Source organism: Eptatretus burgeri, chromosome 6, assembly GCF_056783735.1.
Source record: "Eptatretus burgeri isolate ZD-2024b chromosome 6, Ebu_testis_v1, whole genome shotgun sequence".
NCBI lineage: Eukaryota > Metazoa > Chordata > Myxini > Myxiniformes > Myxinidae > Eptatretus > Eptatretus burgeri.
The window spans coordinates 78,486,125-78,504,104 of NC_140966.1; the positions used below are offsets into that span (position 1 = coordinate 78,486,125).

General features: G+C 41.7%; 1 protein-coding gene across 2 annotated transcripts in view; it reads right to left on the reverse strand.

Annotated features, from left to right (window-relative positions):
• Positions 1-17,980, reverse strand: part of LOC147025135 (receptor-type tyrosine-protein phosphatase delta-like) — a 278,354-nt gene that overhangs the window by 54,212 nt on the left and 206,162 nt on the right. For both annotated transcript variants that reach the window (XM_085885801.1, XM_085885802.1), the window contains 2 exons: positions 14,939-15,093; positions 14,493-14,790 (listed from right to left, as the gene is read on the reverse strand). In XM_085885801.1, the coding sequence (XP_085741927.1) occupies positions 14,493-14,790; positions 14,939-15,093 (453 nt within the window). The remainder of the gene's footprint in view (positions 1-14,492; positions 14,791-14,938; positions 15,094-17,980) is intronic.

Consider the following 17,980-nt stretch of genomic DNA (forward strand, 5'->3'; position numbering starts at 1 on the left):
GATTTTGCAGGTTTTCCCACTTACAAAACACGGAGAGGTCTGTAATTTTTTTTTTATCATAGGTACACTTGAACTGTAAAAGACGGAATCTAAAACAAAAATCCTGAAAATCACATTGTATGATTTTAAAATAATTAATTTGCATTTTATTGCATGAAATAAGTATTTGATACATCAGAAAAACAGAACTTAATATTTGGTACAGAAACCTTTGTTTGCAATTACAGAGATCAGACGTTTCCTGTAGTTCTTAACCAGGTTTGCACAGACTGCAGCAGGGATTTTGGCCCACTCCTCCATACAGATCTTCTCCAGATCCTTCAGGTTCCGGGGCTGTCGCTGGGCAACATAGACTTTCAGCTCCCTCCAAAGATTTTCCATTGGGTTCAGGTCTGGAGACTGGCTCGGCCACTCCAGGACCTTGAGATGCTTCTTCTGGAGCCACTCCTTAGTTGCCCTGGCTGTGTGTTTCGGGTCGTTGTCATGCTGGAAGACCCAGCCACGCCCCATTTTCAATGCTCTTGTTGAGGGAAGGAGGTTGTTGGCCAAGATCTCACGATACATGGCCCCATCCATCCTCTCCTCAATACGGTGCAGTCGTCCTGTCCCCTTTGCAGAAAAGCATCCCCAAAGAATGACGTTTCCACCTCCATGCTTCACGGTTGGGATGGTGTTCTTGGGGTTGTACTCATCCTTCTTCTTCCTCCAAACACGGCGAGTGGAGTTTAAACCAAAAAGCTCTATTTTGGTCTCATCAGACCACATGAACTTCTCCCATTCCTCCTCTGGATCATCCAGATGGTCATTGGCAAACTTCAGACGGGCCTGGACATGCGCTGGCGTGAGCAGAGGGACCTTGTGTGCGCTGCAGGATTTTAATCCATGACGGCGTAGTGTGTTAATTATGGTTTTCTTTGATACTGTGGTCCCAGCTCTCTTCAGGTCATTGACCAGGTCCTGCCGTGTACTTCTGGGCTGATCCCTCACCTTTCTCATGATCATTGAGGCTCCACGAGGTGAGATCTTGCAAGGAGCCCCAGACCGAGGGAGATTGACTGTTATCTTGAACTTCTTCCATTTTCTAATAATTGCGCCAACAGTTGTTGCCTTCTCACCAAGCTGCTTGCCTATTGTCCTGTAGCCCATCCCAGCCTTGTGCAAGTCTACAATTTTGTCCCTGATGTCCTTCGACAGCTCTCTGGTCTTGCCCATTGTGGAGAGGTTGGAGTCTGAACAGCTGTCTTTTATGCAGATAACGAGTTCAAACAGGTGCAGTTAATACAGGTAATGAGTGGAGAATGGGAGGGATTCTTAAAGACAAAACTAACAGGTCTGTGAGAGCCGGAATTCTTGCTGGTTGGTAGGTGATCAAATACTTATTTCGTGCAATAAAATGCAAATTAATTATTCATAAATCATACAATGTGATTTTCAGGATTTTTGTTCATATAGACATATATATATATATATATATATATATATATATATATATATATATATATATATATATATATATATATATATGTACATATGTTTATGTCTATATATATATATATATATATATATATATATATATATATATATATATATATATATATATATATATATATATATATGTACATATGTTTATGTCTATATATATATATATATATATATATATATATATATATATATATATATATATATATATATATATGTACATATGTTTATGTCTATATATATATATATATATATATATATATATATATATATATATATATGTCTATATATATATATATATATATATGTACATATGTTTATGTCTATATATATATATATATATATATATATATATATATATATATATATATATGTATATGCTTATGTATATATATGAATATATATGTATATATATATATATATATATATATATATATCTTCTTCTTTCGGCTGCTACGACACAGGGATATGGTACACCTATTTTAACCAGGGTATACACCGGCCCAGTATACTGGTACTCATTTCGCCGACCTCGGAAGGATGACAGGCTGAGTCAACCCCCTGGTGTATTAATTCAGTGGCCCAACGGGGCTTGAACTCAGGACCTTTTGGATCCCAAGCCGCTGCCCTAACCACTGCGCCAACACACCAGGCTATAGATATATATGTATATATATATATATATATATATATATATATATATATATATATATATATATATATATATATATATTTACGTACATATATATTTATGTAAATATATATATATATATATATATATATATATATATATATATATATATATATTTGTATGTCTATATTCTACATATTATATTTATGTATATATGTATTTATATATGTGTATATATATGTATATCCAAATAATGTCGTTAAGCTGATCAACCTGTATTTATGAGTACCGTTGTTTAAAATAAATGAACAGATGGTTGGTACTACACAATTTTAAAATACAGTGCATGAAAACAAACACCAAATAATGAAGATAACACCAAAGATTTTCGTGCTGTACTTCTCAAGGTGATACACGGCAAAGAAACCAGAAACAATGATCACACGTGCTTTGTTTGCATGTGCAAATAAAAGCGACACCGATTGGTTCTGCGTCCGTAACGTCAATCAGATTCCGACCTCCCATTGGTTGATTCTGTTTCCGCTATCTTGGCTCCGATTGGCTAGAGCAGAGTTTCCCGAGATCACGTACCATTCGAGTGACAAGCGCTATTTCTCCGCTACTTATCCGACAGTTCTGGGCTGATTACATTCAAACTTGCTACATTGGATCAGCATGGATCAGGATCCCAATTAATGTGTCAGAGTGTTTTTATCTTTGGCGGTGGTCTTGGGGCGGGGGATGCAAATTCTCTATGTAAATGTGTATCGTGTAGCACCACCTCAAGGTGGGGGAGTTAATTACAAGTTTCCACCATTTACAGTGTACAGTGTTTCTGTCCCCACTTTTTCCATCACAGTGAGCTGTTTTGGATTACAAGCAATCGGTACATTGTTGCTTCATGCACGTATCCGAGATTATTATTATTTTTTACTCATACAAAGCTGTCAGTTTCTCATACACTGCCCAAATAAAGTATGCGTCAGAAGAACGTGTTGCATGCTTGGGACAAGATCACCAGTAGGGCGGGCACTCTGCTCATAAATAAAAAGGAACTGAGCACAAATTTATATTTATTTTTAATTATCAGTGAGAGATGGATGGCAAAGATAACACAATATCAAAAAATGGATGGGAAGGTCGAACTGCCAGCCGTACAGAGCAGACGTGTCCCCAATACACCACTTTGCTTGCTCTTCCGGTGAGTGTTTACTTTATATATTTCCTCTTTCCCATATCTCGATCTCAACCTCAATTTATCAAGTCAAGGTAACAAAAAACATTGGCGTTGATTAATTCAGGTAAGTCACAAAAGTGTTTACAAGAATATATATATATATATATATATATATATATATATATATATATATATATATATATATGTTGTTGTGGGCCGGGGGTCGGTGGCGATAAGCGACCGCTTGGTGGAGCAGTGGAGTCGTCTCCCACCGAACACCCGGAATTTAGGTCGTGACTCTCGGATAAGTCCGAGAGTTCATGGGTCCCTTAGCGGACCGTGGTCGCCAATATTTTGACCGCGTGGACTAGGGTTAATTCTCCAGTCTCCGAGACTAGACTAGTCTCGATCTCCAATATACCTAAATAACCACGCAGTCTAGCTACCAGGGAAACCACACCCTCGGCCTTCTCTGTCCGATCCGAGTCGCAGGTAACGACTCGGATCCGGCGTAACCGAGCGGCGTTACCAGTGCCGCGCTGGTCCCAATGACAACGTACGGCACCAACGGCCTTACTATTTCTCAATACGCACCTTGCTAGGCCAACAAAAGAAAACACGAACAACGAACTGGAACATTTAACAGGGGTTTATTACAAATAATAATCGGGAAGGGAGACACAGAGCAGAGTTATCACGAATAAATAAATGTAATGTACAATGAACAAGGGACTTAACGATTGCACTTACAGACAGGGCCCACGGGGACACACACACACACACACACACACACACACACACACACACACACACACACACACACACACACACACACACCCAAAAGAAACTGGACCCCGTGGGTCTTTAGTCGGTCGAGCCGGGCTGGGTACCTGTCCCGCCTCGTGCGGTCACACATTCCCGAACCACCACGGTGGGACTCGAACCCACGACCTTGGCGTTGTCAGCACCAAGACTGCAGACTGCTCAACCACGACCACATACCGTGCCGCAATCGCCACCAAGACCGCAGACTGCTCAACCACGACCACAGACCGCGCCGCATTCACCACCAAGACTCTTGTCTGTCGTCCTCTCATCTCTTTTTTCTCTCTTGAGGTGGGAGGGGTTTCTTTCCTACCACTCGCCTCCTAATTGGACGAGGGGTTATCGGACAACTCGTGGTCAGCCTCCCGATTGGGTGGGGCACGCGTGTGGTGCTCGCCCTTCACTCATTGGCTGGAGGAAATGGTCCATGCCCTTCCTTGGAGCAGAGCCTCGATCCAAAGCGACAGAGGCTCCGCCCACGCCCTCAGCCAAAAACACGTGGGCAATGGCGACTGGGTCGAGTGAGGGACGGTGGCGTTGTTGTTGTTGTTGTTGTTGTTGTTGTTGTTGTTGTTGTTGTTGTTGTTGTTGTTGTTGTCGTTGTTGTAAAAACCTAACTAAAAAATAACTCGTAGCACACACACGACATTCCCATGAGACAGAAGGAGGGATTCTAACTATAAACACATACTTATCAAAATAACAAAGCTATGGGGACTCTGGCTGTTTGTGTGCACAAGGTTTCCAAATCCATAACAATATTACATATATAAACAAGATGGTGGAATTTGTTAAAGAAAATTTGAAGAAGTAGACGTTTTAGTCACAAATCTACATACATAATGTGGGGGAAAAATTTATATTAATGTATTTTAAATTGTAACAAATGGAGTTTCAGAAATGTAACTTTTATGCTGCAAGTTGATTTGGCTGTCATTTTTGGCCAAAAGACTTTTGCCCTAAATGATAAGAAATGTGTTGTTCTGGAGCAGAATGACCGAGCTGATAAATGAACTTTTGCTTAGAAAATGTATGAAGTGGCTTTTTGTCTAAAGGACACGTCTACAGTCTGGGTGAATATCCCCCAACCTCTCTCTCTTGGAAGTATAAAATGTTTTGAAAGGCACATTGTTTTCAGTACAAGCACGTGAGGAAGTATAGTTTCTCAGTGGCTTGTACTCCTTGGAAATGACCAAGTACCAAGGTAGAATAAAACTCTGATGTAATGTCGAAGTGAATTGAATCGGGTTGGTCTAACTGTTAACTAAAGTAAGAATAAATGAAATAGAACCAAATAATATTGCAATCAATGGGGATTCTTTAGTTCATTGTCCAAGGGTGAGAAGTGTATGGTGTATAATTAGGAAATAAATTGTTTCACAAGGAAGGACTTGTTTGGACATCAGTTTTATTAGTGTCGATAGGGTTTTTGTAGGATTTTATAATCAAATCGGACAAACGTTAAACTCTGTCTGAAGTCAAATAGGATTCCACAATCGGCCAGTTAGAATCCTTCAGGAGGACAATGATCACAACAAGGTGGGTTTAAAAATCCACATCAATAACCATATAAGTTTGCTCCATTATAAGATGCTTTTACCATCTTGGCACTTCATTTAAACCACATGATGCCATGAACCCTACAATAGCCGGATGCTCTCTTGATCATCCAGGAGCAGATCCAACTTGACCAGCATTACCATTATCAATTTATGAGGGGCCCGCCAAAACATTGGCAAGCTGCGGTCAATGCTGGGTGGGGGAGAAGGGAGGATTTGGTGAGGGGAGTGCATGCTCAAATTGACTTCATAATTCCAGTGGAACGAACATCTCACCAACAAACTTTTGCAGGTTTTGAAACTTAGTTTGTTAGTAGTCAAAGTTGATGTCAGGATTTGCTGATTTTGTGTTTCGTTTTACCAGAGGGCATCACCTGCCTGTGGGCAGAACACAAGGAGGAGAATCACTTGTTGATGTCCCAATTAATCAGATTTCGGTTTTGACCACGACCTTTGTTGAAATAGATCGCACATTATCCATGATATATTTCTCCAGGTGCAATTATTACTCTGATTGCAAAGCTGTGTTACAACACATTATCTGGTGCTCCATTGTTTCAATAGACAAATGAAATAGCCATGGCAATGGAATTAGCTTTTCAGAGCATTTCTTTCCAAGGTTTTTTTTAGGGTATAGACCATGTGCAAAAGCTTTGCCGAAGCACTTTTTAAACGATTGTTCTCCGCAATGAGATAAAGGCTGTTGCACCACCCCAATTCAGCGTGTGTGAAGTACAATTAATATAATAATAATAATAATAATAATAATACAATATAATATACCAGTAGGGACCCATGGAACATCCACATATTGTAAAATGTGACAAGTCCTCAACTCCCCCCTCCCCCCTCAACCACCCCACACAAACCCCAAGTCATCACCCCCTCCCCTTCCCAAACCTCAACCCCAGCCCCTCAACCTTTGGCTTCCAAACCAAGAGTCAGCTCCCCCACCACAATTCCTTAACCCCCTCCACCCCTCACCTGAAAGTACTCAACCCCCCCCTAAAGCCTCAACCTCTCCCTCCCAAATTTATGCTCTCCACCCTCCCAACCCCCAAATCTGTCCTCCCCTCCTCACCCTCCTCCCACTCATAAAAGCAAATGGGAATTCCCACATCGATCATTTCATATTTCTTCATTACCTCATTAAAATAGCAGAATATTTGATGCTTTCCCCTCCCGTGAAAGCGGAGGGACAGTACAAGGGGACAGAATATAATGCTCTCACTGACTTCAAAGAAACAGCAATCGAAACAGTTCCTACATGTCATGGTTCATAATGGTTGCCGGTCCAACTCACAATCCCATGAGATATGTGGAAACCCTGTGGAATTGCAGCACAAATGACCCAAAACCAATTATCTTCTTCCTATTATACGTCGTTTAAAAGTACGTAATGACGGATGTTTCCTTTCACTGTGTCGTGAGTTTCCCAGAAGTCCTCGGACAAAGACCTTTATAATGACATGGGTTTCATGGTCCCAGGCCGAGTCATTTTAAGCAAAAATAGTTGGAAATAATAGCGAGGGCCCACTTAACCTCTGTGATAAAAGCCCTGCTTGTGAGAATACCAAATAGTTATTTGGGTGGTGTATAGACAACAGACTGCTGCCTCAATCACCGAGACCTACACATACTGTGATCTTCAATGTTTTGATATTTTATTGTCCCTTTAAACAGTCGCTGTGGTCATTTTACACTGAGGGGAAAACTTATAGGGAGGGCATGCCAATTGTGAATATGACAGCTTTCAAAGATTGCAGAGGAGAGGTAGCACAAACATGGTGGCCGTATGATTTTTTTTTTTAGTTGAATATTTGTGGGTGGAGTCAGGCCAGCTGTCCAACCAATGGGTGGTATGGAATGTTACACACAGACAGACGGACAAACAAGCATATTATTATCTCGATGTGATATTGGGAGTTATATGAATGTTGACGAGGCGGAACCGAGAGTGACGTCAGCTTGGCTGTCAAGGAGTGGAGGAGGGAGAGCTGCCATTAAACGATTGAGCCAAAGGACTTACGTGTTGGCTGATTTTACTACACAACATATTGGCGACGAGGATGGCTCACCTTGCTCTTACACCACCTGCTGCATTCTCACCAAGTCCGGGTGAGTCTCCGATACCTTTCACGTCATGGATGCGCATATTTGAGAACTTCATGCTGGCGGTAAATGACGACGCACTTTCTGATGCGAGGAAGCATGTTCATTGCTTCGACACTGCCTAAGAACTGAAGGGCAGCATTATTCTATACCGGTGTTTCTCAACCTTTTTTGTCCCACGCCGCACTTTGATTTTCAAAAGAAGTCGTACGCCCCACCATGATTGGAGACTACAGTATATACTACATATGTATTCAAAAGGCTTTATTAAAACTTTATTGCAAATTTTATTCAATTGCTACTCACTTCAATGGGAGCCTTACCCTTGACGCTGGCTGTAGATTTGTTTGATTCAAGGAACCAATTTTGTCAGTTTCAGTTTTGTCAACTTTGTCAGTTGAAAATTTGAAAGTGCAAAGCTATGAAAGCAATCATATATTGATTCATTAATTCTGAATTCTCATGCCCCACCAAAATATTGCCACGCCCCACCTTGAGAAGCACTGTTCGATACCCTCCCAGTTGATGGGGACACGTACTCTGCTGCTGTCGGTGCATTATCAGCCTTTTTCATGCCGAAGGTGAACGTTGTTTTCGAACAATACAAGTTTCGTCAACGAGCACAGAGGCCGGGTGAATCGACTGCCCAGTTCGTTGCTGCTGTACGTGAGATTGCGGTTAATTGCGAGTTTATTGACCTCTCTGATGAAATGATATGAGATCAGCTCATGGGAAAAAACCCTTATAGCTCATGTACGTAAACGGTTGCTTTTGGAACCTGAGCTTTCGCTGCAGAAAGCCCTCGTAATGGCGGGACAAATCAAATCAGCCATGGTGGAAGCAAAAGTGATTACAGGCGGCACGTCGACGTCCTTTCAGGATGTAAATACAATACTAGCGCGTACTAGTGCGGGGAAATACAGACATGACCCCATCCACAGGGACACATCAAATGAACCTGCAAACTCAAAATTTTCACAAGCTCAACAGGTACACCAAGAGAGTACTTGTTATCATTGTGGATCTGCAATGTACTAAGCCAATTACCCCAGATGCCCTGCAAAAGATGTAAATTGCAGGCAGTGCGGAAAAAGAGGATATTTTGCGAAAGTATGTCGCAGTAAAGACCACAAATACCAAGTATGGGAAGTGACTGTGCCAGATGTGACGAATTTGTTCAGAGGCTTGTGTGTTTATACTTAAAACAGAGGGAACCTAATTTGTGATGTTGGTATTTGCACATCTGATGGACAGGCATGCTCAGCTAAATAGCTGGTGGACACAGGTTCAGTCGTTTCCATACTTCCAGAGTCAACCTACTTGGAGCATTTCAGGAATGCACTTCTTACAGAACCAAAATTACACTTGGTGACTCACCTAAAACAAACCCCGATCTCTGTGGTTAGTTGACTTCAAGTACAGGTGTGACACAACCATGTTTCTGTGCCTGCTGATTTCTTCATTGTGCCTTCTGGAACACTGTCACTCGGCATGGACCTCTTCACTCCTCTCAGACTGAATATTGTTCATGGATGTGTTACTCCTGCATCAGTACTAAGGACCTCTGTGCATCAAACATCGGTTTGGCAGACATCTAATCCTAACATCACTGCAACTCTAGGCTATGCAAAAGGATTTATACACAGAGTGAAGATAAGGCCCAATGTGGTGCCAATCCAGGAAAAGCTTCGCCGTTTACCTTTTGCTGTCCGTGATGTTGACTCACAAGAAGTGAAAACGCCAGAAGAAGCGGGTATCATTGAGAGAATTGACTCTTCCGAAAGGGTTTCACCTATTGTCGTTACGCAGAAGAAAACAGGAGGTATACGACTGTGCGTGGATCTTCATGAACCCAATACGGCGATCGTAATAGACAGTCATCCACTTCCACATATTGAGGAGGTATTCGCAGAACTTCGGGGAGCGAGGGTGTTCTGCACTCTTGATCTTCAGAGTGTAGGCCTATACCATCAAGTGCCCTCGCATGAGGAAAGCAGAGACCTTGTGGCTTTCATAACACACGAGGGACTTTTTCATTTTTTCCGTGTTCCTTATGGTCTTGCTTCTGTTCCCAGTGCATTTCAGCGAATTATGTCACCGATCTTAGCTAGCCAGGTGGGTGTCCAGTGTTACCTAAATGACATAATTGTGTGTGCTTCGTCTCCTGAAAAACACAGGGAACGTCTTCAAGCTGTTTTGAATCGTATTGATCAAGCAGGCTGAAAACTGCATAATGACGAATGTCATTTCAGGAAGACTGAACTTTCTTTTCTGGGTCACGTGATCTGAGAAAAGTGTACGAGCCCAAACACAGAACGTGTGGTGGCAGTAACACAAGCACAACCCCCAAATGATGCATCTGCTCTGCGTTCCTTTCTGGGTTTGACTTCTTGGTACCCCAAATTCATTCCAAATTATGCAACAGATCTGGAGCCACTTCGTGCCTTACTGCGCAAGGATGCTGACTTTGCCTGGATTGAGGCTTGCCACACTCAATTTGAAAGGGTATAAAAATGATTGCTAACAGCCCTGCACTTGCTTTGTTTGAACCTACTCTGACCACCATTGTGACCACAGACACGTCTGATTTTGGACTTGGAGCAGTGCTCACTCAACTTCATGAGGACTCTACAGAGGAAACTAGCATTTGCCTCATGAACACTCACAGAATGCGAATGCAAGCACTCTACAGTAGACAAGGAAGCACTCGCCTTCATCTGGGCAATTGAGAAATGGCATACGTACCTGTGGGGTCGGAGATTTGTCCTGCGTACAGATCATAGTCAACTGACCACACTACAGTCTTCAAAAGGTTTTGGTCGAGCTGAAATGAGAATTGAATGTTGGTCTGCATGCTTACTGTCGTTTAACTATGAAATTGTGAACAAACCTGGCCATCAAAATGTGACTGCAGACTGTTTATCTCGATTACCACCCCACATGACAGAGCCTTACCACAAACTGGATGTAGAAATGGTGGCTTTAGTGTCCGGTGACTGCGCTGCTGTACCTGTGGAACAATTCAAGGAAACTTGCAAGAGATGCCCTATTATACAGAATGTGTGAGGATATGTCTCCAGATGATGGCCTTGCAATGCGAAGGGCATTGACCCAAATGTACTTCCCCACTTTCGTATTCGGAATGAACTGGCAGTATAGAAGGTTTACTTGATTTGGGGCACTCACCGTGTGATAGTGCCAACAGAACTTCAACCCAGGTTCATCCAGCTTGCCCATGATATGCATCAAGGTATTGTAAGGACTTAAAAAAGGCTGCATGACCTCTACTGGTGACCAGGGATGGACTCCCAAGTGGAAGTTGCCATCAAGTTGTGCATTACTTGCCAAATGCATGATAAAACAGCTGTCACTTGGGTTCCACCTTTACAACCAGTTCCGCTCCCTAATGCTGCTTGGGAAAAGCTTGCCATCGATATGGTGGGACCACTTGATAACGGCCAAATGGACGGTCACAAGCCATTACCTTAATTCATTACTTCAGCAAACGGCCAGAAGTAGCCTTTACGTCACAAATAACATCTGCTACAGTTATCAAGTTCCTGACTACAGTATTCAGTCGTGAAGGAAATCTGTGGGAAATTATCTCTGACAATGGATCTCAGTTTGTTTCAACTGACTTTGAAGTATTCCTGCAGGAAAGAAACAACAAACACTGCCACAGTTCTATCTATTACCCACAAGCCAACTGGGAAATAGAATGCTTCAACAGAATGTTTAAGGGTTGTTTACATACTGCAAATCTCGAAGGGAAGCTCTGGAAATCATTCGTACCCAACTTCTTGCAAACATATTAAGCTTCAAGACATGCAACAACTCATCAGACCCCTGCTGAACTTCTACATGGATGTACATTTCACACCAAGTTGCACATTGGGGATCGTCAAACCAGTGTACCTGCTGTAAAACTCAAGGATGTGAGATGCGGTGTTCATCAGAAACAAGAGAAGTCTAAGCGATACACAGACGAGCATCGGGGAGTGAAACCTTCCACCTTCCAATCTGGTTCTTTCGTGCGAGTTCGGAAACCTGGACTTCACCAGAAAGGACAAAACGTGTTTACCCAACCCCTCAAGATCAGTGAACGGAGAGGTCCTGCTACCTTCAGACTCTCTGATGGGAAAGTGTGGAATGAAATTCATCTAGCACCTGCAGTTGAGACCTCAAATGGACTTTCTGCTGGAAGTACGACAGGTTCTGAGGACGATAGGGCACATAGCCCTGTCCAACAAATGCCTCCACAAGTTTTTACCCCAGGTGTTCGTCGTGGGATGAGATATTGTCGAGCCCCTGAATGGACCAAGGACTTTGTCTTGTGACATGCTTGCCTTTTTTTGAAGGGGGGGGGTGGGGGAGGGTTTCATCACGAGTTGTTATTTTCACGAAAAAGGAATATGTGGTATTGGGAGTTGCATGAATATTAATGTATGTATGATGAGCTGGAACTGATGAGGTGGAACCGAGAGTGACGTCAGCAGGCTGTCGAGGAATGGAGGAGAGAGAGCCACCATTAAACGATTGAGCCAAAGGACTTATGTGTTGGCCGAGTTGACTACACAACAGATGTTCCCTTCCAAGGAACTGAAATGCAGGAGGAGGAGGCCTTTAGGTCCATCAAAGCTTGTGCTATGATTTTCAACTTATGGTTGTTTATCTATGTTCTTTCCTTTTAAATGCTCAGCATCTAGCAAGGAAGCAGCACAAACCATTTTAAAAGTTTTTGGTTTGACTCGACGAGGGTTTGATCCGCCAACCTCCCAGACTCAGAGCAGAGGCTCTAACCATGATGTCAATGAGTGGTTAAACAACTACTTGATCTTCGAAACATGTTTTCTTTTATCTCAATGTCAGCAGCTACTTGGAGGTGAAGCATATCTATACTCCAAGTGTATCCAGAGAAATAGCATCGGCGACGACGACGGCAATGATGATAGCAACACTAAATATCAGTTAGGAAAGACAGTAAAGGGAAGGGAGAAGTGGAGAATGTATTTTATACTTCTGTGAAAACTGTTCAAAGAAGACGAATAATAATATCAAAAGTGCCAATTTATAAGGCAGTTGTCTTCAATGTGGTTACTCTGTCGTTTCCGGCTGAAATTAACATCAATTTTTTTTCTGAGATTTATAAGAAACTAGACGACCCGTGAACCCGTTGGGTTCCCGTTGTGACAGCGGTCGATGAAAAAAATCATTAAAAAAAAAATAGCTCCAGCGAACTACAGCGCTGAGGTTGTTTGCTTTGATCAAATACTCCCGAAGAGTACTTCACTGAATTGGGAATTTACTTTTTAATAATTTTTTTCGTTGTCCGATTTGAACGAAACTTGATATTGCACATCAATGTGAAAAAAAAAAAACAGAAAAGAAAGTCGAAGAAATTATTGTGCATAATCTTCTAAACACAATTTTATTTATTAATGAACACGGAAGTATTAGATCAAAATGGTGGTTTATTTTATGCTGAAAAATAAATCATTCTTTGTGTATATTAAATGTTTGAGATTTTAAAATAAATCATTTCAAGAAATAACCATTTCTATATCCCCCGCCAACTTCGTTGGTTGGCAGGGGATAATAAAAAGAAAGACAATGGCGCAACTGGTGGAAGGGAAGGACCGGACAAGAAAAGGGAGGTGAAGGGGACAGGACAGGTGCACAAAGATGAACCACATTGTGACCAGCCGACGAGGTGCGTTTCCGTTATGCAATGCTTCCTCATGTACAATATGTACGACAAAGCTTACCACCTCTAACCTCATGGCTTTCACCTTTCCTGTGCCACCAAGCCAATACAAAATAATAATAACTAGCATCCGTTGAAGACAAAGTCTTCGATATCCCCCGCCATAGGAAATGAGGACAAGTAGCAAAAGGCACCAGTTCAATTTATTCTTGATGTGTGTACCAAATTTCATAAAGAAATAGTTAATAGTTTTGCAACTATGCTCTGGAAACAAAGGTTAACCTCACTTATTTCTTAATACCCAACTTGTTTCCATGGAAAGTGACAGAACATTTTTGGGGGAAATCTCTAAATATCAAAAGGCACCAGTTCACCACTTGCTTGATATGTGTACCAAATTTCGTAAATATATCTTGAGGGGATTTGTAGTTAAGCTCTGGAAACGAAATGTGATGGACGGACGGACGTACGGACGGACGGAACCCATTTCTATATCCCCTGCCAACTTCGTTGGTTGGCGGGGGATAAAAAAGATAGCTTCAGCAAACTATACCGCTGAGGTTGTTTGCATTGATCAAATACTCCCAAAGAGGATTTGACTAAATTGGGAATTGATTATTTAATAATTTTTTCATTGCCCAATTTTAACGAAACTTGATACTGCACACCACAGGAGAATGGTGAGTAAGGTGGGCTGAATTTATTTTGCACTATCCTGTACCGTTTTAGCTGTATTTTGAGAACATACATACATACATACATACATACAAGATGAGAGTTTAGTAATATATAGATGTCAAATCTATTCAATTGTACATTAATGCCAAAAAGGCTTATTTTTCTTCTTCTTCTTCTTCTTCTTCTTCTTCTTCTTCTTCTTCTTCTTCTTCTTCTTCTTCTTACTATAATTTATTTTCTACCTTCCTTTCCAATCAAAAAATTTGAATTCCATTGAATTGAAAAAATTCCAAAAAATACAATTTTAATCATGCTATCGACGATTACCTTGAATTCCAGCTCGAGTCCTGTAACGTTTTCCCCCGGCACCCGCTGCTGCAGCCGCTGGAGCCTGGTGTGAAGGAGGCGCACCAGGATCTCTGTGGCTGCTCCAGCTGTGGTCTCACCAATGGCCTCACGTACCGCAGAGTACACAAACCCATAGAGCTCTTGGCTTTGCACAGTGCCAGGGCGTGAGCTCCGCAGACAGGTCACATGGCCATACACGTCCACACAGCGCTCCGCACGCAGGCGATGCAGAGCTGTATCCAGTGCAATAATGCAACCTGTTCGACCAATCCCAGCACTGAGATAGAAAGAAAGAATGACATATTTTGAAGTGTAATTTCATATTTTTCATTTTTTCCTTGGGTCTGAAACTAGCTGACAACTAACTGACAGGAATATGGTTCATGTGGTTGCAGATGGAATTATGACTTCGGTGGTAATAGTACCTGCAGTGAACCACCAGAGGCCCAGTCTCTGTAGAGGTGCATGCCCAAACACGTTTCAGGAAGGCAAGAATAGGGGCTGGGTGGTTGGGAACTCCATGATCTGGCCAGGCCAAGAATTGGAAATGCTTCACTTCCCGCCTTTCCCTGCCTCCCACCTGCAAAATACAAACCTCTTCACCACATTTTCCATATATTTTTTTATTAATCAAAACGCTACCCCATAGATCTTCCTGAGTTAATGAATATACCTATACCTTGGCAAGAGGTGACTGTTATTATTACTCACTCACACTACAAACGTAGGCCAAGTGTGAGAATTGCGATCACGCAGTCTTTGTTTGTTTGTCTGTGTGTCAGCAGAATAACTGGACAACAAGGGAAGTTAGAATTGCAAGATTTGGCACAGAGCTTCATATGGTGAATCTCTCAAATGAGTTCAACTTTGAGTTGACAAGGAAAAATATAAAATGTGTGCTGTCTGTGAAAGGGTCTCATCAAAAAGTAAATGTACTGTCAGTGTTTGTTCATCCATAATCACAGAGCTATCCTTATCCACAACCACTCCAACCTCCCCTCAAAAAGCAATCTGATGATGTACCAGGTTCTCCTACCATCTCTCCCTTCGAGGTGAATGGATTTTTCTCATCGATGAGGAATAGACAGGAATTGAATGTCTGGGGTATAATTGTAGCACGAGCATGATGGGCCAAATGACCTCCTTTTTTCAAAACTCTTTGTATCATGTCATATGTAGTTCGGCTTGTGGATGTGCTTGTTTGTTTATTTGACTTGCATGTACTCCTAAACCACTGGACGGAGCGAGTTTAAATTTGGTGGTTATACTTGGGGTGTTCCCAGGAAGGTTTTAGGCATTAAGAAAAATTGATACACGCAGAGGCTCTGGAAGCGATGTAAACGTGTATTGTGTAGTGCTGCTCCCGGTGGGGGGAGTGCATGACTAGCAGTTTCTTCTTCGTCTTCTTCCTAAGTCGTCTCTCTGGGAAAACCCATACGACATTGATTCTTAACTTCCATTCCTCTTGATGAAGCATTGCTCTCTGCAGTTCCTCTGTCTCCGGGCTTGTATCCTTAATCAACATGTTGATGTAGTTGAGAGCTGGTCTGGCCTGCTTCGGCCTTCCATGTCTATGTGTCCAGAGTACAAGAATGGAAATAGGTTCGTTTTTGTGGTGTTAGCAATGCCAAGCAATCAAAAAATATCTTATTCTAATTTTAACCGACAGCCTTGGAAGAGAACCATGCAGCTCTATTTGTCCTATGTTCAGACCAATGGACATTGAAAGCTGATTAAAGTAGTCAAGTATAGCATCCATCAAGTCCCTTCTCGTGGGTCATGGAGAGGGCCCATGCTTCACTTCCACAAAGCAGGACAGACTCAACTGTTGCCAGGAACAGTCGTCGTTCATTGATATGCTAAGAGTGTCAACTTCCATAGTCTTGAAGATCTGTTTCAAGCTCTCCATGCGAAAGCTTTCCTTGATTTGATATCCTGAGCAGTTGTGTTAACTCAGGAACCAAGATACTTGAAGCCATTGATTGTCTCAAGTTTTATTTGCATCAATTGTTAACCCTGTCTTACCTGTGCTTGTTTAGATGCTCTTGAGAAGTTCTTTTGCTTGCTCAATTTCTTCTGACAATAAGGCTTTGTCAGAAACAAAGTCGAGATCAGTAAGAACCTCTAGTTTGACTCTTCTACTTTTTATTTGTTCTTGTTGGAATCCCAATTCCTTCTCCTTGCATGTGATAGCATTACAAAGTGCATAATCAAGCACAATTCCAAACAGGTAAGGGGAAAGGGTGTCTCCTGTTTTACTCCAGGAAGAATTTTGAAAAGCTGCCTTTCTTCATCGGGTGCGAGTATCTTGGCATTTGTATCGCCAGCAGTTTACAGTACCGTATTCTAATAGCATCTCTGTATGAAAACCTTATACAATTGAAAACAACTTGGCCGATTTTGCATGTGTGCTCTGCATTTCAATGCACTCCCAAACTGCCAGAAAAAATAATTTGAAAAGTGCTGGTTGTACTCTGGACATGCACAGGAACATTACACCAAGTTGGGATAGTCACCTCCAACTTAGATTTTGCTTTTATGGCAAAGTAGGGAATTATCACAAGAAGTGGGTGAACCATCATACCTGCTAATGCATCCCTGTACCACTGGACAGAATAACTTGAAAACTGGATGTCATCACAAAAAAAATAATGAAACACCTTGAAGTTGTATAAGTCATTCTAAAATATACCAATTCTCTATGTTATAGTATAATAACAAGGACAAATGTGTCCAAGAGCAGCGTCCTAAAGGTTTTGTCGGCTAAAAAATAATAATAATATAAATAATAAAAACAAAAACAACAACTTCCGATATTTCGTCAGGTGCCTTGATTAAGCCAATAACGAGACCCGTCATAATGTATTTACGTATTTACGATATACAGTAAAACTCTTTTAAATCGCGGCCGTTGGGGTCCATAAAATAAAAATCCGCGGTTTAGACGATCCGCGGATCCATCAATAATATAAAGAAAACCGCGAATTATATTGATAAAATATAATCTTGTACCAACGGACCGCGGATAGGGAGTCCAAGTGAACCAGTCAGACTGATTTTTTTTTTAATGTAAAACTAACAAAAGTTTTTTCGGAAACAGTTCTGGATGTGTGCTTCCTCTTCCCCCCCCCTCCGGGCATGTTGACCGATGACGTCACAGCAATGTCGGAGGGAGATGAAGAAGAAGCTAGCTTCGATGTTTGAAACGGCTGTAGAATGGTCGTAGAATTGCGGATAATCAATGTATGGTCTGTAGTAAGTAGTCTAAGGTTATGATTGAGATGGATTTGGCCTGAGGTTTTATACAGAAGAGGTGAGAGCGAGTTTATGACACCCCGCCACATCAGATTCGCTCACCGCGTGTCAAAAAGGACTCAATTGTTGGGTAAAATGGCAGATTAAGGGCTTAAACCGCGGATTATAGCAGGTGTTGGCGGTTAGCGAACATATGTCAATGATTTGACAAG